General features: G+C 41.2%; 1 protein-coding gene across 1 annotated transcript in view; it reads right to left on the bottom strand.

The window, feature by feature from the left end:
• Window positions 1-24,075, bottom strand: part of LOC132899239 (zinc finger protein GLI2-like) — a 199,813-nt gene that overhangs the window by 22,483 nt on the left and 153,255 nt on the right. The window contains exons 6-9 of the mRNA XM_060940985.1: window positions 17,646-17,847; window positions 13,754-13,943; window positions 8,610-8,720; window positions 1,680-1,817 (exon numbers count right to left, since the gene is read on the bottom strand). Of these exons, the coding sequence (XP_060796968.1) occupies window positions 1,680-1,817; window positions 8,610-8,720; window positions 13,754-13,943; window positions 17,646-17,847 (641 nt within the window). The remainder of the gene's footprint in view (window positions 1-1,679; window positions 1,818-8,609; window positions 8,721-13,753; window positions 13,944-17,645; window positions 17,848-24,075) is intronic.

Here is a 24,075-nt window from a genome sequence, read left to right as displayed (position 1 = left end):
AAAAGCAAAATGATTTTATCTTATGATTATATTAATGACATTTAATATTAAATTAGATTATTTTCTTATTATTTTACAAATTATTATATATTTATGAATATATGTATAATTTATTATTGAAATGTAATTTACAATTATAAATTGTGTGTAATACATATTTATATGTACAATTGAATATAGTACAAAATTTATATTTTCATTAATTCTTATTTTGAGAAATCTATATATAAAACTGAAATGTATCTCTATGTCCTGTTCATCTGTTCATACTCAATTTGCTTCAATTTTATGTGACATTGTGCTGCATTTTACAATCTCATACACAAACATATATATTCTAGCCACATTCACTGGATATGAGCAATTGTGTGCTCTGATTGGCTACATTACTTCAAGGATATCAGCTCATATACTGTGAGTAGAGAAAAACAAATTGGTGGAGCATGCTGCTGAACCAACCGAGGACGGAATAAAAACTCTACTCGAAAAGAAAACCCCCAAAATACAAAAAAATGCAACAAAATATGGAATAAAAGTATTTGATGGTAAGAAAGTATCATTTTTTATTTTTCAAGAATTATTATTATTGTAGTATTTTTCACAAATTGCTCCTGTCATTTCGTCGGTTTGTTTACATTCTAAGTGGAAATGATTTTGTTGGACGTTTTGTATAAAGTTTTTATTTATCAAATTTGCAAAAAAAAAAAAATTTTTTTTTTACAAATTTGATGAATAAAAACTTTATACAAAACAACCAACAAAATCATTTCCACTGATTTAATCCACCTTTATTGGATTTTGAAAAACAGAGCATATATAAAAATATAAAGGTGGCACGATGGTGTAGTGGTTAGCACTGTCGCCTCACAGCAAGAAGGTCCTGGGTTTGAGCCCAGCGGCCAACGGGGGCCTTTCTGTGCGGAGTTTGCATGTTCTCCCCGTGTCTGTGTGGGTTTCCTCCGGGTGCTCCGGTTTCCCCCACAGTCCAAAGACATGCAGGTTAGGTTAACTGGTGACTCTAAATTGACCGTAGGTGTGAATGTGAGTGTGAATGGTTGTCTGTGTCTATGTGTCAGCCCTGTGATGACCTGGCGACTTGTCCAGGGTGTACCCCGCCTTTCGCCCGTAGTCAGCTGGGATAGGCTCCAGCTTGCCTGCGACCCTGTAGAACAGGATAAGCGGCTACAGGTAATGGATGGATGGATGGATGTTATAATTTCAAAAGGTGTGAAAGACATCCCCTAGAATTCTACAAAGAAGGAATTCTCTGACGGAAACACCGATTGCAGAAGTGTTTAGACTTAAATGGAGGATATGTAGAGAAATAGCTTTGTTATTTTCATAAATAAAGATTTTTTTCAATTTGTCTTAGAACTTTTTGACTTACCCATATACTGTATATATCCAGTAAAGGTGGATATAATAAAAGTTATCCCATTCAACCCTGACTCTAACCTCATATATTAACCATTCATATTTAAACTTATTTGTTAAATACAATTTGCATTTTTCATAATTGTTGCAGTAAAATCCAAACTTGTGCGTACATGACCACATTCTCTTTCTCTCTCTCTCTTCACTAGTTTTCTGAGCTAAAATCTCCAATACGGCTCTGTCCTAAACACACCATTCAGCTTTTTGTATTATATTCCATTAAGTTCACATCTTGAGACACTCACATGGACCAGCTGCTCTTGGCTGTCGTACTCCTTGCTGCAGCCTTCCCAGTGGCAGTTTGTCTCATATGCCACCTCCGGCTCCTGCTTGCCTTCGTCTCTGTCCACGTCCTCTTTCGGGTCCACTGGTGGTGAAGGGTCCTGAGAGGGAAGCACACATTCAGACACATGTGCACACTACAGAGGAGTTCAGACATTCAGTTTGTTTACACAGCGTAGAAGCAGACGCCTATACTTTGGCTGAATTAGAAAGGACTGAAGAAAGGGTACTTTTCACTTTCATTTAGTCAGATTTATTTAACAATCAGCGGCTTGGTAATGAGAAGAAGAGAACAAACACGAAACCGAATATGTGGGAATGTGTGTGTGGCGTCTTAGCTGCAACCCAAACTGTGGGCCTAGCAGATGTATATATGGTCTCAAATATAACACACACACACACACAGCATGCTGACTGCAGCATGTTTATCTCTGCCCCGTGAGCTATCTTCATCAATTCTGCGGGCCCCAAGACGACTACAGGCACCTCGGTCCCCATGCATCAAGCCCCAACCTGCCTCCACTGCCGAGAGCAGCCACAAATTTGTCAAAAGATGAGTCGAGAGAGAGAGAGAGAGAGAGAGAGAGAGAGAGCAACAGAAAACAGGCGCTCACATGACAATAACGGCTGGCCAATATTTCATTAAAATGAAGTGCTCTGGCACAGTTTACACAGGAGCTCGGGATGGAGAGAGCAAGAAAACAAACGGACATAAAGCTCTTATCAGGAGGAGTTTTTCTCACGCCGAGGGGAACACCGAGACTCCCTGGGGTCTCCTGGCCTCTCGCTGATCACTGTGCGAAAAAAAACCCACACATATACTCACGCAATATTTTTTCTCGATAACAGGACACATAGGAGACGCACCTCTGTTTTATGCCATCAGTCGTACAGAATAAATCAAGCATGGAAAAAAGAGCACAGGATGAGTTGATGATATGGTAGAAAAAATATATGTATAATGTAAAGCAATCATTTTTCCTGATGTGTATTTAATTTTGCCAAGGCTGAACAACACTACAATTATTTACTGGGTATTACTACAGAAATATGATATACAGTAGCAGTCAAAAGTTTGCACACACCTACTCATTCATAGGATTTTCTGTATTTTGACTATTTTCTACATTGTACAAGAATACTGAAGACATCAACACTATGAATTAACATCTGCAGCATATATAGAATTATGTAGTAAACAAAAAAAAAGTGTTTTATACTTTAGATTCTTCAAAGTAGCCACTGTTTACCTTGATGACGCTTTAGGGTTGTTTTACGATCAGGGTACAAAGTTTGTGTCACAGGGGTCCAAAATTCAAATTGATTCAAACTGGTTCTTGTACCAGTTTTTAAGTGAAGGACAAGTTAAAGAACAGATTTCAGGTAATTTTTTGACATAATGTGTATAGTAGTTTTGTGTAATCTGCTACAAGATAAAGAAGATTAAGTGTAGCTTTAAGCAGGGCTGGGAGAAACAAATGAAGTGGTTCTCGGAGAGGACTTTTTTTTTGACAATTCAGAATCCACTACTTCCATAGTGCTTTTAAATATAAGGCTGTACACTTTGTGTTAGTTGTCTCTAATATTTATGTCCCAATATCTTGACCACATTTTAGGATGAAAGTAATCATTTTAGATATGTTATTTTAAATTGAAAAATTAGCTGTCTCGGAGAGGACATTTTTTTGACACAATTACATACTAATTTGATCAAAATAGTCTGAAAACTTACTGGCATTCAACATTAAAACTTAACTATGTTTCCAATGAAGGGGCGGCATGGTGGTGTAGTGGTTAGCGCTGTCGCCTCACAGCAAGAAGGTCCGGGTTCGAGCCCTGCGTCCGGCGAGGGCCTTTCTGTGCGGAGTTTGCATGTTCTCCCCGTGTCTGCGTGGGTTTCCTCCGGGTGCTCCGGTTTCCCCCACAGTCCAAAGACATGCAGGTTAGGTTAACTGGTGACTCTAAATTGACCGTAGGTGTGAATGTGAGTGTGAATGGTTGTCTGTGTCTATGTGTCAGCCCTGTGATGACCTGGCGACTTGTCCAGGGTGTACCCCGCCTTTCGCCCGTAGTCAGCTGGGATAGGCTCCAGCTTGCCTGCGACCCTGTAGAAGGATAAAGCGGCTAGAGATAATGAGATGAGATGAGATGACATATATTGCCATACAGTCACCAAAAATAATGTTATCACCAATTTTTTTTTGCATGGTAAATACTGTAGAGCTATCACAGGGCTACAATAAACAACCAAGTTCATTTAGTCAAGCCTTTTGATATTGAAGATAATAAGTGTTAAATGTGATTTTTAGCTTGCATACCCGGATTGTAAAACAACCCTTTACACACTATTGGCGTTATCTTAACCAGCTTCATGAGGTAGTCACCTGGAATGCTTTTCAATTAACAGGTGCCTCGTCAAAAGCTAATTAGTGCAATTTCTTGCCTTCTTAATGCGTTTGAGATCAAACAGTAAATAATAAAAATACAGTAAATTCAAGTCAAGTCAAGTTTGTTTGTATAGCGCTTTTAACAATAGACACTGTCCCAAAGCAGCTTTACAGAATCTGAATGACCCAAGACATGAGCCAATTTTATCCCTAATCTATCCCCAATGAGCGAGCCTGTGGTGACGGTGACAAGGAAAAACTCCCTCAGACGACACGAGGAAGAAACCTCGAGAGGAACCAGACCCAAAAAGGAACCCACCCTCACCTAGACAACAACAGACAACATGACTATAACATTAACAGTTTTAACATGAAGTCAGTTTCGTTGATGTTATAAACTCTTCATTGATGGAAACTTGAGTGCAAAACTGTTCATGACAACTGCAGTCCTAAAGTTAGCAAGTCAACTGTAGTCCTCAGCCATAAAAGCATTACTGTAAATAGCCCTATTCTACAACGTTAGTCATCCATATTATGTCAAGAACCGCTCAACTAAGTAAAGAGAAACGACATCCATCGTTACTTTGAAACATGAAGCCTGTGTTTAAAATCGCTCCCTACTCACTATATAGGGCACTATATAGTGAGGATGCCATTTTGTAGTGCTGTCCAAAACAATAGTGAGGATTATTACACCCTATATAGTGCACTCAAAGTATCCCACAATGCATCACGAAAAGTAGTGTACAACCGATGGTCACTAACCAAGCAATATATCCCATTATGCATTTCGGTCACGCTGAAAGAAATCAAATTACAAGCCTCAAATTTGATTTAATAAAAGGCAGCAGTGAAGAAGAAAGTATTCAGCCTTGATTTAAAAAAAAATGAAAGATGCAGGTACTTTGTATTTATTAATGTGGGAAATACACTCAGTATAATATGTGTTTGTCACAAAAATACATACATGCATGTACTTATTGTTTTGAAAACCTACCAGCCGACTGATCTGGCACGTTTTAATTGTGTGACAGTAATGACGTAAATACCAGCATGATGGACTAGTGTCCGAAAGCGGTTTTTGATTTTACCAATGAGCTCACTACATAGTCCTCTGTATAATAATTCCCTATATAGGGAGTAGTGAACGAGTGAGCGATTTCGGACACAGGGTAAGAGTCTTTTAATTAATAAAAATAAAGAAAAGCACTGAATTAGGAGGTGTGTCCAAACTTTTGACTGGGACTGTATATCTTCTTTCAGCTGCTCCCATTAGTGTCCAGGTCAGACGGCAGGCTGCAACTAGTTTTTCAACTACTTGCATCTACCTCTGATAACAAAATCGCAGGTAGACGCAAGACTGGTCTTGCCTTGATGCACGACAATGCAGATAATGGCAGAGTGTTGGAGAGGATCTTTAGTAGAGGTGGGTTGATGCAAGTGGATCACGATCTGTTCACATTTCAGCTGCGATTCATTTCCAATCGGTGCAAATAGCAGGTTGATTCATGTAGAGGCAGGCGGTTGTGCAACGCTTGAGTGATCAATCGCCGGTTGAAGTGGCAGCTAGATGCAGGCTGATGCAGAGGAAGACAAGTCTTTAGAGATGGCTGCGATGCTTAGCAGGTAGATGCAGATTGCACCTGCAAATAGTTTACAACAACCGTGAGCAGTCTTATGGCCTTATATTTTTAGAAGGTTTTCTGTGCGCTGTGTCAACCTGCGTCTAGCTGCGTCTGCTTCCAACTGGTTGCATCCTGTCGTAACTAGTTGCAAGACTAGACTCAACCCCGTGCGATCTGCAGGTGGTGGTGCAATTACTCGTGCGATTACTTGCTACTCGTCTCAAGTAGAGGCAAGTAGTAGTAGGCAGGATAAATAATGGAAATAGCGAGACGCAGAGCTACATTGCGTCAAATCTTATCGAATTGCAGACTATTTGCAAGGGACTTCTGCCTCCATTCTTTAACACTCACAGGCAGACACAGGTAGAAGCAGCCAATCGTGCATCTGATTGTGCAACGCTTGCATGATTCACTCTGCAACACCCTGTGATCGGCACATCCATCCATCCATCCATTATTTGTAGCCACTTATCCTGTATAGGGTCACAGGCAAGCTGGAGCCTATCCCAGCTGACTATGGGCGAGAGGTGGGGTACACCCTGGACAAGTCGCCAGATTATTGCAGGGCTGACACATAGAGACAAACAACCATTCACACTCACTTTCACACCTACGGTCAATTTAGAGCCACCAATTATCCTAACCTGCATATCTTTGGACTGTGGGGGAAACCAGAGCACCCGGAGGAAACCCATGCAGACACGGGGAGAACATGCAAACTCCACACAGAAAGGCCCTCGTTGGCCACTGGGCTCAAACCCAGGACCTTCTTGCTGTGAGGGGACAGTGCTAACCACTACACCACCGTGCCGCCGTGATCGCCACCCGATCAATCGCAGGTCACGTCTTTCTGCTGTCTGACCTGGGCATAAGGGTCACCACAGCAGATCTGTTCTGCATATTTGATTGGCATAGGTTTTACACCGGATGCTCTTCCTGACGCAACCCTCCTCAATCTATCCGGGCTTAGGACCGGCAGTAAGTATGTACTGGCTTGTGCAACCCCAGTGGCTGGGTATTTTTATGCAATCTGCATGTCTTTGAACCATAGGGGAAACACACGCAAACACGGGAAGAACATGCAAACTCTACACAGAAAGACCCCCGTCGGCCATGAGGTTCAAACCCGTAACCTTCTTGCTGTGAGGTGACAGTGCTAACCACTACACCACTGTGCCACCCTTTGACTGGTACTGTATATATAGTATATAAAAGAAGAAGCGAGGAGAAAGCTAATGACCAAACAGGATGATAGCCAATCATCTGCTTGTTGGTTTAATTGGTCTAAAATTGTTTTGACAATGTATCATGATATCAATAACATACATTAGGCTGTCTGGAAAAATCCAAGGGATGCTGCTGTGGCTGTATTCTGACAAACAGCCAAACAAAAAAGATGAAATATCAGGTTTTCATCCCATTTTTACTGAGACCGAGATCATCATCAACATTAACATTTCACCATGTGAACAGTTTTCCCAGGCCACCAGACATTTACACCTAGACGGCCTTTTGATTTCATAAAATCGGTGAAATTTAGTTCCATCTGAAATGTGGTCATTGTGACATGTTTATTTCTGTAATATCTCACAAAATATCCATCCATTCTGTGGCTGGGAAGTTATTTAATTTGAGGGGATTCTCGAGAAAATAATGTGCATGAAATCGCTCGCTTCGCGCAGTCAAGCAGACAGAGAAAGTCCGTATGTGCATGCACAGGTTTATCTTCTTCTTTTGGGTTTTACGGCAGCTGGTATCCACAGTGTTGCATTATTGACATCTACAGGTTTACCTTTGACCGTGCACTGACAGTTCCATCATTCTGTCACTAAACAAACAGCTGATCACACCGAGGTGCTCGCTGACCGCCGATATTTATTAGTTTGGTCCTGCGTTTCCTTTCCTTCGCAACATAATGTCTTTTCTTCTCGCTTTCCGTTACTGTAGTCGGTCTTTCATGTTTCATTCGCACACTCACGTCCTCCATTTTTCTCTCCTGTTTTAAATTCGTATCCCACAATGCCTTGCGTGAACGGGGAAAGCCCACCACGTGATGCATGACATAGTACCTTGAATTGGGTCATGGCGAAGCAGGAAAAAATAGCGGAGAATTTAGGGCCACGTGGCCCTAATTCATTAATTGTTCCATTTAAAAAACCTAATAAAATTGGAAATCTGTGATTCAAATTCAGTAGCTTTCGGTCCACTAAACAAAAATAATTGGGTGTCAGGGAAAATTCTTTATATAACCTACAACTGAAAAATCTGAAAGGCAGTCTAGCTTTAACAGTTACTCCACGAAATCGAGTAGTACATAAGCTGATAGCTGCGTAGCACCAAGTTGGCTATCAGCCATGTATGACGAGATTGAGTGGAATAACTGTTTTCTTCTATCTACATTCACTGGATTTTGAGAAACAGAGCATTTTTTAATTTTTTTGCAAATTCGATAAATAAAAACTTGATACAAAATGTCCAACAAAATCATTTCCGCTTAGTGGATATGTGACAAATTACAACAATAAAAATAGATGCGTTCTTACAATCAAATACTTTTATTCCATATTTTGTTGCTTTTTTTTGTATTTTTGTGGGTTTTGTTTTCAAGTAGAGTTTTTATTTTGTTCTCGATTGGTTCAGCAAAATGCTCCACTATTTTGCTTTTCTCTACTCATGGTATATGAGCTGATAGCCTAGTAGTAGAGTAGCCAATCAAAGCACATGAGTGCTCATATCCAGTGAATGTGGGTAGAATAAATAGTCATATCACCCACCTGTAGTCTACAGATTAAACCTCAGCGTGTTTGGATTAGAGGTGGAAAAACAAGAAACATACAGTAAGAGGGAACAATAGAAATAGAAAGAGTTTTTTTTTTTTTACCGGTGAGCAGGGTGAGAGAGGCCGTGAGCTGTCCAACTCTGTCTTAACCTTTGACCTTTTGGTTTGCAGTGGGTTTACTGTGCTGCTGACTGCCGAGTCCCCACTCATGTTCTGTTGGAGAGAGATGGAGAGAGCTTGCAGAACTGTATCGTTTGTTAAGTTAACCCAAAAGTCATAAATGAGGTGAAAATTGTCATGGCCTGCTGTATTCTTTTAGGAAACTATTTAAAAGAAATGAAAAGTTTAGCAGTGAACACAAAAGGCAAGTTTTCACCGTGTCATAAAATATAATAGCCAATTAGGATCCAGTATGTAAATGTAGGCCATGCAGCACTTCTATAAGAACTAGAAGAATTTTTAATTTGCATGTTCATACAATCTGGAGTTTGTCATGAGAGTAAAAATGTAGTGTGCTTTGAAGCCATTTTCATGGAAGCGCCATATTAAGCAATTTATTATTTGAAAGAAAAGTTTCATGGAAAAAATTTTGGATGACTTTGTGACATATTAGAACTTCAATAGTTATCAGACTGGTTCATTGTATTCGAGTAAAGGGACTACACACACACACACACACACACTGAACTCATCAAGTCTGACGCTAACATTGGCTGAAACAAGAAATTAAATCCAACTAATTCCCGAAAGTGACACATCATCAAAAGTGGCTGCAAATTGAAATCTGTAAGCACTGTATCAGGCTATGGAGCACTTGCATGTGACGTCACAGCCGATCCAGATTGTGACAGACGCCATCTTGTCGGTCAAACGCCATATTTCCGCCTTCTACTTCTACTTCTGGTTCTACTTCTGCTTTTACTTCTACCTTTTCTTCTGGAAAACCCTACTATATACAATTCTACTACAACGGCTGCGGCTACAAGCTCTCCCTACCTGTGCACGTTTTTTATGTTTTTTGTGTGTATTTTTGCATGTTGTTCGTCTGTACCGGACTTCAATATCCACTACAACCGTATGGACTTACTGGACATTGGTTTCCAGCAGAAAATGACGGTTTGTAGCGATTTCCATCGCATGCACAACATTCCGGACGAGAAAAAAAAAAAAAAACATTCCGGATGAGACCAGATTGCGAGACCAGCGGGGTCTCCGTGGATTGTTATCGGAAGCAAAGCGAAGGAGGCGGCGCCGGGAGCGGAAGCAAAAGCGAGGCTGCAGAGCCCGCCTGTTGACTAAGCTCAGAAAACAGCCACTCAAATCTCCACTGCCAAGCCTCTACCTCTCCAACGCCAGATCCATGTAAACAAGACGGACGATTTGGAATTACAGCTGGAATTACCTTATTCTATTCTATAATCGGCTGGTCAGTGGTATACTCAATACTTAAGTGACTTAACCGTCCAATGAGGATTCTTGTTTACAAGATGCCACATCTGAGTCGCTGACAAATCCTGAATTTCTGTAAAGATAACTGTCCAGAGATTTATAAGCACGCAGTGCTTCACCACTGAACAGCGAGGGAAAGTTAATGAGGTAATCATACACGTCCGGGTATTCCGCTGGCAGTTCAAAATCCGGTCGTGAAAACTCTGTCCGGAAAGCCATAAGGGTCACTAATCTGTAGATCGTTTATTTTAGACATATATCTAGTTATCTGTTCATTAGAAAAATGAGCCGTGTAGTCCGTCGGTTGAAATTGATCCATTCTGTACATGAGTGCAGCAGTGTTCAGCGGTGTTTTTGACCGACAAGATGGCGGTTGTGTACTTTCCGGTCACGTGACTGCAAGATCTCTATAGGTGAAATATATTCTTTTTAACATCTCTGTATCCAGTTTGATGAGTAAGTGGCCCACATTGTCAAACTGGGACTTGCCTGTTAGCTCGATTTTTTTTTTTTTAGTTTCACAGGAAAAGATTTATCTTTCTTACACCTATAAAAGAACAGCAATCTCTCTGGTGATCTTTTATATCACTCCTGAATGCAGCATTTTGAGCAGCAGCAGCCTACTGAACACACCGTGTGTGTGTGTGTGTGTGTGTGTGTGTGTGTGTGTGTGTGTGTGTGTGTGTGTGTGTGTGTGTGTTCCAGGCTGAGGGAGTCAGTGTGTACAGGAATTAGAGACTTTAACTCAGTCATGCAGGGGGATTTTATCCCACAGATATGATGATAAGTGCTTTTGAACATACACATGAAAGCCACTACAGAGGTCTGGGAACGGGAAATTTAAAGCAAACACTCTAAACATGCTGTTACAGATGTTACAGATGTTACAGACTGTTCTTTTTCTATGCTTTGAGCTAATCTGCTGTTTTTATGCTCATGTTAACTGTGACTTTGTTGTGTTCCTTTTCTGTGTCTCTTATCTGTTATGTCTTCATTTAGTTGATTTGGTTGTCTTTCTCTTTTATTTTTTTTTTTTGCTAGTGCCATTACTCTGGAAAGTGTCCTTGGGTTGGTGAAATGCACTATATACCAACCCCATTTCCAGAAAAGTTGGGAAATTGTCCAAAATGCAATAAAAACAAAAATGTATCATTTGTTAATTCATATGAAATTTTATTTAACTGACAAAAGTACAAAGAAAAGGTTTTCAGTAGTTTTACTGACCAACTTAATTGTATTTTGGCTGCGAGTTGGCCTAGTGGTTAGCGTGTCCACCTCTCTATTGGGAGATCGCAAGTTCTACTCGCGGTCGGGTCATACCAAAGACCATCATAAAAATGGTACCTACTACCATCTAGCAAGGCACGCTGCAATACAGATGTGAGTAGGGAAGTCAAACTCTCACAGTTACCAGAGGACTAGCCCCCTACTGTAACCCTAGCTGTATAGGCGAGAGGTCGAGGGCTATCGAAACAGGGATTGGTGCAGCACCTACTGTAAATGCCTCAAAGAGCTGGTTAATACTGGGACAGAAGACTGCCTGGGAAGACCAGATTCTGGTCTTGGTGCCTGGAAACACAGGAATTTGATGTCTACTGCACATTCAAAAAAAATTTGGGACAGAGGCAAAATAAGACTGAAAAGTTTATAGAATATTCAAGTGACACCATTTTGGAAGATTCCACAATAAGCAGGTTAATTGGTAACATGAATGGAAGTAATGAAAGCATCAAACAACCCTCAACCCCAGCCCCAGTGCACCATCAGGGTAGGAGAGCACCTAGGAGAGCATACACTAAAGGTACAGTCTTTGCAAGCAAGGATGGGTCGTGGCTCGCTGCTTCGTGGCAAAATTTGTGAGAGAATGTTAGTCAATTCAAAAAGAACATTTCTCAATGCAAGATTTTAGGTCTTTCAAAATCTACAGTATCTGGGTGGTTGGATCCACGACAACAGAGAGTTGGAACGTGAAATCCAAGCATGGATTCGAAACACAGGAAATGCATGGAGGAGAGTTGAGGGAGTGGTTCATGACAAAAGGATGCCCAAGAGACTGAAAAGTAGAGTGTACAAAACAGTAGTGAGAGTAGTACTCTATGGAGCAGAAATATGGCCAGTGAAGAAGAACCAACTCGACAGACTAGAGGTGATGGAGATGAGATGCCTTGGAGCTATAGAGGGGGTTACTAGGAAAGATAAAGTAAGAAGTGAGACCATCAGAGAAAGAACAAAAGTTAGACAGTTGAGAGAGAAGGTACAAGAAAGCAGACTTAGGTGGCATGGGCATATAAAGAACAATCCATCAGAAATAATTAGATAGGTGTAGGAAAGAATAGAGATAGGGAAGAGACCCAGAGGATGCCCAAAGCAAAGATGGGGGGATCTCATCAAAGAGGATGCTCAGCAGATTGACCTGACCTGGGTGAGTGATAGACAAAAATGGAGAGTGGCTATATGGACACCCGACCCCCTTTGAGGGGATTATATGGGATGATGAAGAAGAAGTGGTATCATGATTGGGTATAAAAGGAGCATACACCAAAGGTGCAGTCTTTGCAAGCAAAGATGGGTCGTGGCTCACTGCTTTGTGGCAAAATTTGTGAGAGAATGTTAGTCAATTCAAAAAGAACATTTCTCAATGCAAGATTTTAGGTCTTTCAAAATCTACAGTACATAATATTGTGAAAAGATTCAGGGAATTCGGAGACATCTCAGTGCGTAAAGGGCAAGGTCAGAAACCTTTGTTGAATGTGCATGACCTTTGAGCCCTCAGGTGGCACTGTCTGAGAAACCGTCATGCTAATGTGACAAATATAACCACCTGGACTTGTGAGAATTTCAGAAAACTGTTCTCACTTAACAGAGTCCAATGCTGCATCCAGAAATGCAACCTGAAACTGTATTATGCAAGGAGGAAGCCATTCATCAGTTCTACCGTATGCAAAAACGCAGCTGATTTCTCTGGGTCCGAACTCCTCTCAGATGAACCGAAAGACAGTGGAAACATGTGCTGTGGTCAGACAAGTCCACATTTCAGCTTGTTTTTGGGAAAACCAGATGTTGAGTTTTCTGTGCCAAAGGTGAACATGACCATCCATTTTGTTATCAGAGAAAGGTGCAAAAACCAACAACTGTGATGGTATGGGGGCATCAGTGCCCACAGCATGGGTGAGTTGCATCTGTGTGAAGGTACCATTGATATATTGGGGCATATATTGGGATTTTAGAGAGACATATTCATGAAGCTGACATCTCCTTCTGGGAAGTCTAGGCTTATTTCAGCAGGACAATGCCAGGTTTCATTCTGCATGGGTTACAACAGTGTGGCTTTGTAGACACAGTAGAGTGCATGTGCTTGACTGGCCTGCTGCCACTCCAGATCTGTCTCCTATTCAGAATGTGTCCCAACTTTTTTTGAGAGTGCTGCAGGCATCAAATTCCAACTTCATTTATATTTACAAAATACAATTATGTTGGACCAATAAAACTACTGAAACTTTTCTGGAACTGGGGTTAGTAAATTAAACTTTATTGTTGTTGTTTCATGTTCCCTCTGTGACCTCTGCATTAAAGCATCCGAGGGTCAGACTTAAGTTATAAGCATGTCTTCTACTGAAGAAGTAACCTAGAATAAACAACATAGAGTGTTAATATCAGCTGGTGTGTGTGTGTGTGTGTGTGTGTGTGTGTGTGTGTGCGCGCGTGCACCTAAACCCTAAATCTAAACCCCAGGTTCAGAACCAAAGGTCCCAGATGTGGTATTGTGGTTAGTGTCTATATGTATGCATTTGCAGTACCTTAGTCTCGGCTTCGTTATGTGTGCTAGCACTCAGGCCTGAGCCGGCGAGTGTGTGTTGTCGGGAGGAGAAGGTGTGAGAAGGTTGGATGAGGGGAGGCGTGTGTCCAAAAGGGCTCAGGCCTCTTTGCTGGGACAGCAGCTGTTGATATGCTACTGGGTTGATGGAGTGATGGAAAGGAAAAGAAGGGCTGAAAGAGAGAGATAATACAAAAAGACACAAAATACACAGGGATAAGCACTCATTCCACTTCGTCTTAGCGCACATCTCTGGATCGCAACACACGAACGCCATATTTCATGTTACTGTCACAAACAGCATAATGAGCAATAAATCACTGCAGACATACTATACACACAGAGCCTCAGATAGAGACAAATAGGCACAAATATCAGACTGGAAATGAGTACACTGTGGGATAGCAAAGTCAAATTTTTATATAATTATCTAAAAGTATCTAAAATCAGACCAAAAATGCTGTTCATTGAATTCACTTTTCATTCAACATTGCAGTGAATGAAAACATGGTTAAATACAACCAATTGAGCAAAGACTTACTGTGTTTGTGGAAGTATCAAAGGGACAACACACAAAATATGTAAGGGATAACGTACAATGAGCTAGTCATTACCGTGAAATAAACCCTCACCTGGTGATGCAGGTCCCTCATGTGAAGCTGAAGCATCTTGAGTCACCCTGAAGGGGTTTATTTCATGATAATGACCAGCGTGCTGGACATTATCCCACATATTACATGGCTACTTACGAAATAAATCAATAACTTGACCCAAAATATTGATTTAAAAATGATTTTATTGCTTTAGCTAATGACTGCATCGTAACAATCTGTCATACAGAAATAAGAGAATTTATTCTACCCACATTCACTGGATATAAGCAATCACATGCTCTGATTGGCTGATCTACTACTAGGTTATCAGCTCATATACCATAAGAAGAGAAAAACAAAATGGCGGAGCGTGTTGCTGAACCAACCAAGGACGAAATAAAAACTCGACTTGAAAACACACCCCCCCCCCCCCCCCCAAAAAAAAAAAAAAAAAAAAAGCAGCAACAAACTATGGAATAAAAGTATTTGATGGTAAGAATGTACAGTTAGGTCCATAAATATTTGGACAGAGGCAACATTTTTCTAATTTTGGTTCTGTACATTACCACAATGAATTGTGAACAAAACAATTCAGCTGCAGTTAAAGTTCAGACTTTCAGCTTTAATTCAGTGGGTTGAACAAAATGATTGCATAAAAATGTGAGGAACTAAAGCATTTTTTTAAACCTGCCCATGAAATAGCCTTGGAGTCAATTGTCCAATTACTTTTGGTCCCTTTAAAAACAGGGTGGCACATGTTAAGGAGCTGAAACTCCTAAACCCTTCATCCAATTTTAATGTGGATACCCTCAAATGAAAGCTGAAAGTCTGGACTTTATGTCCATGTCCATTATATAACTATAAATTGAATATGTTTCAGTAAACAGGTAAAAAAACAAAATTTGTGTCAGTGTCCAAATATATATGGACCTAACTGTATCTTTTTTTATTTTTCAAAAATTATTATTATTGCATTTTTCACAAATTGCTAGTCATTTCGCCGGTTTGTTCACATTCTAAGCAGAAATGATTTTGTCTGATGTTTTGTATAACGTTTTTATTTATCGAATTTGCTAAAAGTAAAATAACAATACTCTGTTTCTCAAAACCCAGTGAATGTGGATAGAATAAAACAATTATTTCGCTCAATCTTGTCGTACATGGATTATAGCTATCAGCTCATGTATGACTCGATTTCGTGGAATAGCTGTTAAATATGTAGAATTCCATAATTGGCCAATCAGAATCGAGTATTCAAATGAGCTGTGTCATAAGTAAGGAATAAAACACTTGGGGTTGTGGTGTTCGAGGAAAATAATCTAGAACAGGGTAGTGTATTGTGACTTGACGCAAAGCAGATTTACTGTTACAACCCCAAATTATTAATGATTATTTGCTTGTAACGCCTTACAGAGTTGTCCCTGTGTCTGCGTGGGTTTCCTCCGGGTACTCCGGTTTCCTCCCACAGTTCAAATACACACAGATAAAATACCCAGCCACTGGGGTTGTACAAGCCAGTGAATACTTAGTGTCAGTCCCAAGCCTGGATAGATCGGGAAGGGTTGCATCAGGAAGGGCATACAGTGTAAAAAAAAAAAAAAACCCCAAAAAACCTATACCAAATCAAATATGCGGATCCAGACGACCCACTGTGGTGAGCCCTAACGGGAGCAGCCGAAAGAAGGAAGGAAGGAAGGATTTTCTTATAACAGCTTGCCAAAAACTTGCCATGTTTTATTCCTCTTATCCTCCAGCAACTTGTTTTATTTAAACAAATTAAAGAATAATATTCTACTCAGTGTTCTCTAGGAAATCTGAAGTACCCTGTTAAAAATAGTAGTAGGCGGCTCTGGAAATATGCTCTTATCTGAATTGAGACGAGCTGCTCCGTACCTATCCGAGCTTTGCGCGACCTCCCAGTCAGTCAGACGCAGTCAGACGTGCTGTCAGTCCTGTTAGCAATGTAGCTAGGCTCAGTATGGCCAACGGTATTTTTTGGGGCTGTAGTTAGATGCGACCAAACTCTTCCGCGTTTTTCCTGTTTACATAGGTTTATATGACCAGTGACATGAAACAAGTTCAGTTACACAAATTGAAACGTAGCGATTTTCTATGCTATGGAAAGTCCGCACTATAATGACAGGCGTACTAACACCTTCTGCGCGCTTCGGCAGCGCATTGATACGGAGCTCAGATATCAATGAGCTGCCAAAGCGCGCAGAAGGTGTTAGTACGCCTGTCATTATAGTGCGGACTTTCCATAGCATAGAAAATCGCCACATTTCAATTTGTGTAACTGAACTTGTTTCATGTCACTGGTCATATAAACCTATGTAAACAGGAAAAACGTGGAAGAGTTTGGTCGCATCTAACTACAGCCCCAAAAAATACCGTTGGCCATGCTGAGCCTAGCTACATTGCTAACAGGAGTGACAGCGCGTCTGACTGCGTCTGACTGACTGGGAGGTCGCGCAAAGCTCGGATAGGTACAGAGCAGCTCGTCTCAATTCAGATAAGAGCATATTTCATTATGGAAATACGGTGGACTGTTCCTTTAAGGGAACGTCTCTTAAAGTTAATAACTAGATAGCTAAATAAATAAATAAGCAAACAAATAAACTAGAAGGGCCACTTGGTAAAGTGCATACCTCTGCTAAGTAACATATTTAGATTTGCATCAAAATGTAATCAACTGTTCCTTGGCCAATGGCTCACCTTTCCTCAAAATTTCCTCAAAATCCGTTCACTGGTTTTTGAGTTACGTTTGGAAAAGACAAACAAACAAACGGAGGCAAAAACATAACCTCCTCCAACAAAACTGGTGGAGGTAATAAAGTAATGCAAAGACTTTCCCATGATGGAAAACATACTTATCATGACAAAGTACTGACACTGGGGACTCCTTCCATCAATGTTAAATAAACTCTGAAATAAATCTTAAATAAATCTCCGAAGAAACATCTGCACCATATCAAATAACTACAGGGGCTGATTTGTTTTACAGGATCTTAGAACATTAACTGTAACTATGAATTGATTTTTTTTAATGAATAAAAAATTGTAATCATTGGTAAATTGCTGTAGTATTTTATTGTCTTACTTCTCTTATCTTGTTGCTTTCTGGTCGAAACGACCTCAACATCTTTTCTGCATCATGTACATTAAAGAAACTGAGCCGGAAAAATCTCATAGTGAACATTTCCAGCAGATAAATTTGACCTGAATGGAACACAGTGGGTTACATCTGCATGGGATGAGTGCTTCATGAGGCTGCGCTTTTACCTGATGCCTCCGACGGAGAGATGACCGTATGAGCTGCTAGCGGCTGAGCTGGAGCGTGAGTTGTTGATGTAGGCCACTAGAGAGTTAGGAGAAGTGCGGATCATGGTCTGTAGGTCAATACTGGCATCCGAAAGTGGAGAGATGGACAGAGCTCTCTTCCGGCTTAGTCTGGGTGTGAGGCGTGGACTGGGAAAGCGTGACACTGTATAACACACATCAACACAAATTTTTTTTTTTTTTAACACAGGTCAACAGGTCAACACATATTTTGAACACGTTTGTGGTATGATTTTTTTTTTTTTTGTAGAAAGCTTGTTAGAAAGGTTCATGGGGCATCTGATTGAACCTAGAGGTTTGCATCAAGGACCAGGATCCTGCAGGATGCAACACAAGAGTCACTCAAATAATGTCACATCACATTATCTCTAGCCGCTTTATCCTTCTACAGGGTCGCAGGCAAGCTGGAGCCTATCCCAGCTGACTACGGGCGAAAGGCGGGGTACACCCTGGACAAGTCGCCAGGTCATCACAGGGCTGACACATACACACAGACAACCATTCACACTCACATTCACACCTACGGTCAATTTAGAGTCACCAGTTAACCTAACCTGCATGTCTTTGGACTGTGGGGGAAACCGGAGCACCCGGAGGAAACCCACGCGGACACGGGGAGAACATGCAAACTCCGCACAGAAAGGCCCTCGCCGGCCCCGGGGCTCGAACCCAGGACCTTCTTGCTGTGAGGCGACAGCGCTAACCACTACACCACCGTGCCGCCCCCTCAAATAATGTATCCATATGAATCCACATGCTGACAGTCCTGGAGTTTCTACCTCTTTTTGTCTTTTTTTTTTTAAGTATTTTCCAGTGTAGGCGGCACGGTGGTGTAGTGGTTAGTGCTGTCGCCTCATAGCAAGAAGGTCCGGGTTCGAGCCCCGTGGTCGACGAGGGCCTTTCCATGCGGAGCTTCCATGTTCTCCCCGTGTCCGCATGGGTTTCCTCCGGGTGCTCCGGTTTCCCCCACAGTCCAAAGACATGCAGGTTAGGTTAACTGGTGACTCTAAATTGACCGTAGGTGTGAATGTGAGTGTGAATGGTTGTCTGTGTCTATGTGTCAGCCCTGTGATGATCTGGCGACTTGTCCAGGGTGTACCCCGCCTTTCGCCCGTAGTCAGCTGGGATAGGCTCCAGCTTGCCTGCGACCCTGTAGAACAGGATAAAGCGGCTAGAGATAATGAGATGAGATAATGAGATTTTCCAGTGTTTGTGGGAATAGTGGTATGGATCATATTTAAAAACAAACAAAAAACCCAGCACATCAGCGACACAGTAACTCACATGGCTGTACCATGAGGAACCAATCAAAGTCAAGTCAAAGTCCCTTCCACGCCAGGATCTGGTCTTCCCAGGCAGTCTCCTGTCCCAGTACTAACCAGCTCTTTTGAGGCGTATGGGTGCAGCGCCGATCTCCGTTTCCATAGCCCTCGGTCTCTCACCTATACAGCTAGGGTTACAGTGGGGGGCTAGTCCTTTGGTAACCGTGAGAGTTTGACTTCCCTACTCACATCTGTATTGCAGTATGCCTTGCCAGATGGCAGTAGGTACCATTTTTTATGATGGTCTTTGGTATGACCCGACTGCGAGTAGAACGCGCAATCTCCCGATCGAGATGCGGACACGCTAACCACTAGGCCAGCACGTGGTCATGAGGAACCAGACTTGTTTATAATTAGCTAAGTTGCTCTTCATGAGAACAATTAGAAGAAGAGTCATCAGATGACGACATATGCCCTCGGGCCCCCACATGAAACCCCGCTCCAAATTTTCCTAAGTTGAATTGGTTGCCAAGGAAATACGGAAAAAATAATCACAGAAATCCCAAAATGTCAAAAGGCACAACTCCTCTGGTCACTTAATATAACTGTCAGGTTTTGTAAAAACATTCTTAACAGTTTTTGAGTTATGCTCCAGAAACTAAAATGTTTACAGATGAACAGACAGACGGACGGAGAGACAGAGCGATAGCTATATCCCCCCGGAGGGATAACAATTATATCTTCCAAACTAAACAATCAGAATCAAAATGCAGTGAAAACTCAGGGAGGAATAGCGATTTTCCTGAAAGTTTGTTAATTGGTCTAATTAGCAACTTGTTAATTAGAACTCATGAAACCAAGGAATAACTTTTGTGCAGACTGATTAGATCTTCCAAACTAAACAATCAGAATCAAAATCCAGTGAAAACTCAGGGAGGAGTAGCGATTTTTGTGAATTGTGGACGGATGCATGACGGATGCCGCGTGAGGGCAATAGCTCACCGGCCTATGGCCATGTGAGCTAAAAAGAAAGAAAGAAAGAAAGAAAACCTTTTAGCCACGCCCACTTTGGGTTTAAATCTGAATCCAAATACAGAGACACTACACTGACTTCCAGTAGGTTCTGCTCTGCCTCTGTGGACTTCCTCCCCTCATCTGACACACATGGCTAAGCAAATTTCGCCCACGTCTCCCTCCCATGACCAACAACCCTCATCACTTTATCCACTTTATTCCCACTAACCTATTTTCCTTAATTCCCACATCCCTCCGACTCCTGAATCAAGCTCATAGCAGCCGTTCTTCCCAAAGTGTGCCGTCTCAAACCATGGGAGCCTCTGATTGACTGATCCTGAAATATTATTCTCTATTATTCCCTCTGTCTCTCCAGCTAAGGAGATCTCTACCGAGTCGCTGCAGTGGCGGATTGCATTGTGTCATTTCCCCACTCTGCCCACCTTCGTGCTATTTTGGGTAGTGTGTGAGGAGCGCGCGTGCCAGGTGAGACAGCGTGATCGATGCTTCCGCACTCTTTCCCCGACACCCAGCCTCCCTGGAATATAGCACAGCCCTATCAATAAGTGCCAGAGATTGTGTCTTCGCTAATACCGTAGCTAGAGGCCGGCACTGAGAAACTCAACTAGCACAGATCACTTTCGAAAGAGAACACAGCAAAAAGGCAACACGAGAGTCCGGGATCGCTCTGAACCAGGAAGGAATGTAGTTCTGATATGCCCAATTTTTTTTAATTTTTTTTTAAAGGGAAGCAAACAGTGCAATCAAGTGTATTTATCAGCTTCATCTCAAACTCACAATGACCTCGTTCTGATTTGACCATGGATGATTAATCATTGCCTATAATTTACTGTAATTATTTAGATAACTATCAACTGGTGCAGGCGTCTATCGGTTTGGGTAATGAGGGCAATTTACAGGATTCTTCAGAATTAAAAAAATAGTAATGAGCAGGAAAAATGGAGCAGGTGTGTACTCGTCTGTGTTGTGCGTGCACATGGAAAACTTTTGGAAAATTTCTTTATCGTCTTTATCGCAGCCAACTATTTTATGCTATCAGAACTTTTTTTTTTTTGGAATAAAGTTCTGGGAACGTTTGGCTCCAAGATCCTTCAATCTTAGACAGAAGGTTATTTTGTCTAATTTTAGGTGCGACATTCTCATAACGTTGCAATGAGGAATAAAATTATTCATATGTTTGTTGTTTTGACGTAAATATTAATGCATTTACTTCTTCAAAGCTGCTTTACTTTGGGCCGTAATTGCAAAGTGCATTAATAAAACGGAAATGCAACTGCAAATCAGTAAACACAAGAACAAAATCTCAAAACTGAAAACACAAAAACAACAAAACAAAAACTCGAAGGGTACTCTAGAGTAGAGTGCATACCTCCACCAAGCTACAGATTATCAACATCAAACTCAAATCACTCAAACCTAGGATAATACTAAAGCTGGACACCAAATTTCATCCAAATCCGTTCACTACTTTTTGAGTTACATATTGAAAACTGTCAAAAAAAAAAAAGTCCTGGATTCACATACATACAGGTAGTCGTCGACTTACGACCTATGCGACTTACGATCGATCGACTTTACGACCATCTGGTGGTTATGACTGGCAAGTGTTTCCCAGCTGAGCTAGCTGAGCGTATGACAGTTTTCGCCCCAGCTCCCAGCAGCGCCTCTCGCCGCGTACAGCAGTTTCCGCCCCAGCTCCAGGCACATGCGCAGTCTCTCTTGCGCTCCCTTGCGCACTCCATCATACAGTTTCCGCCCCAGCTCCTGGTTTATGAAACGAGCAAATGCTCCCGCCAGCCCGAGCGCTGCAACAGCTGATGATTACGTAGACAACCCACAGCCAAGCACCAGTGATGCCAGCGGTCACTAAATTTTGTATTTTGCTTAGTGCTGTCAAAGTTAACGCGATAATAACGCGTTAACGTGATCTCAATTTATCGCGATTAAAAAAAATAGTGCCGTTAACGCAAATTCTAATTTGGCCCTGCGAGTCACCCGTAGTTCCTGGTGAGGCTTGTCGCGCGCTGCTTCAATAAGAGTACGTGTGAGTGATGGAGAAAGGCATAGACATATAAACATCCTCGCCGCCATATTGGATGGGGCAAAGTGGAGATTCTTCAACCGTCTCTGGTAGCGCGTCTAGACAGTAGCCGAGAATAAAGATGCCTCATTCATGTGCTGTGTTTAACTGTACCAACAGGTTTACCGTCCAAACGAGATCACATGGGATTACCTTTCACAGGTGAGACTGGAAAAATACTTTTCAATACTGTTCCTTCAGTCTTCAGTTTCCCAGCTCATCTCCACCGGGTAGGTGTAGAGTTATAAGCAGTGAGAATTAGATAATACAGTGCCACACTATAATGAACGTTTTTGAACGTATGATGAATGTTTTTATTTTTGTTATCTGTTTTTTTCTTCTTTTATGGCAAATACTTCTCTTCAAAAGAAACTAATGAAGAGTAAAATAAAACATTTTTTTATTTTCACAGTGATACGCACTTTATTTTTCATCCCTTGGTTTTCTCATCTAATATGGAAGTTATGGATGTCAGTGGCTGTGACAAGACGTGTTATGCTCTGCAATAAAAAAAAAAACATTGGTACAAAGCAAGCCCATTCACTTTTTTATGCTGATAAGAGAATTACAATGGTTTTTCTCATCTCGTCTTGTCTTCTTCCGCTTATCCGGGACCGGGTCGCGGAGGCAGCAGTCTAAGCATGGAAGCCCAAACTTCCCTTTCCCCAGACACCTCGGCCAGCTCCTCGGGAAGAACACCGAGGCGTTCCCAGGCCAGCCGAGAGACATAGTCCCTCCAGCGTGTCCTGGGACAATGGTTTTTCATGTGACAAAAACGTACGATTAAATTGCGATTAATCGCGAGTTAACTATGACAGTCGCGACATTAATCGCGATTAAATATTTTAATCGCTTGACAGCACTAATTTTGCTATGTTTTACATTTGTATTTTGGTATGTTTCAAACTAAAATGTTTTCTATTTTTCACACCTGTATTTCGTATTTTTTGTTTTGCACATATTAAACGAATTGTACTGTACGCAGTGTAGTATGCAGTGTTTGACTTAAACCAAATAATGAGCCAAGGTAATGAAATAAGAAAATGTTGATAAAATAAGACTTTAAGATGATTACAATATCATTACACATCACAATATACTTACGTCCATTTAACACAGGTCGACTTACGACCAGATCGGTTTACGACCGGTCAGTCGTAACCAAACGCAGTCGTAAGTCGACGACTACCTGTATTTGGATTTGCATCAAAATGTAATCAATTGTTTCTTGGCCCATGACTTACTTTTCCTCAAAATTTTGTCAAAATTCATTTACTACTTTTTGAGTTACATTGGAAACAAACAAGCAAACAAACAAACACAAACGCAGGTGAAAACATAACTTCCTCCAACAAAGTTGGTGGAGGTAACAGTAGCACAAACTAAAACCACAGCGGCAAAATCAACAGCATTAATGTTTTTACAAATGTGTTCATAAACACGTAAATTTGCTGTTGTGTTTTTAGTTTTGTCATTGCACTTTCTGATTTTCCGTTATTTTTGCTTTTGTTGTTGTGTTTGTGGTTTTGAGGTTATGTTTTTATTTTTGTTATACCCCTGCTCCAAAGGAAGGGGGTATACTGGTTTACCTCTGTCCGTATCTCCGTCTGTCCGAAACACCTTTTTTCTCAGTAACCACAAATCATAGCCACTTGATATTTGGTACCAAACTTTAGCTTGGGGTTCTATACCATGTATATCATTTTCAGGTCTGTGGCACATCAATTTCCTGTTTACCAACTGAATGAATTTTAAGAAACATATAGGGTGGATTTACAAAATTTTCAAAACACTTTTCTCAGCAACTATAAATCATAACTGCTTGATATTTGGTATCAAGCTTCAACTTGGGGTTCTATACTGTGTATACCGTTTTCAGGTCTGTCGCACATCGACTTCCTGTTTACCGACTGAATGTATTTACAAAACATATAGTGTAGATTTCGACACTATTTCAAGAAGCAAAATGCTATTTCAAAATGACAGTTTACCAGGA

Source organism: Neoarius graeffei, chromosome 15, assembly GCF_027579695.1.
Source record: "Neoarius graeffei isolate fNeoGra1 chromosome 15, fNeoGra1.pri, whole genome shotgun sequence".
Classification (NCBI taxonomy): domain Eukaryota; kingdom Metazoa; phylum Chordata; class Actinopteri; order Siluriformes; family Ariidae; genus Neoarius; species Neoarius graeffei.
Note: the sequence above shows the minus strand (reverse complement) of the source record. Positions and strands in the feature narration are given on the sequence as shown.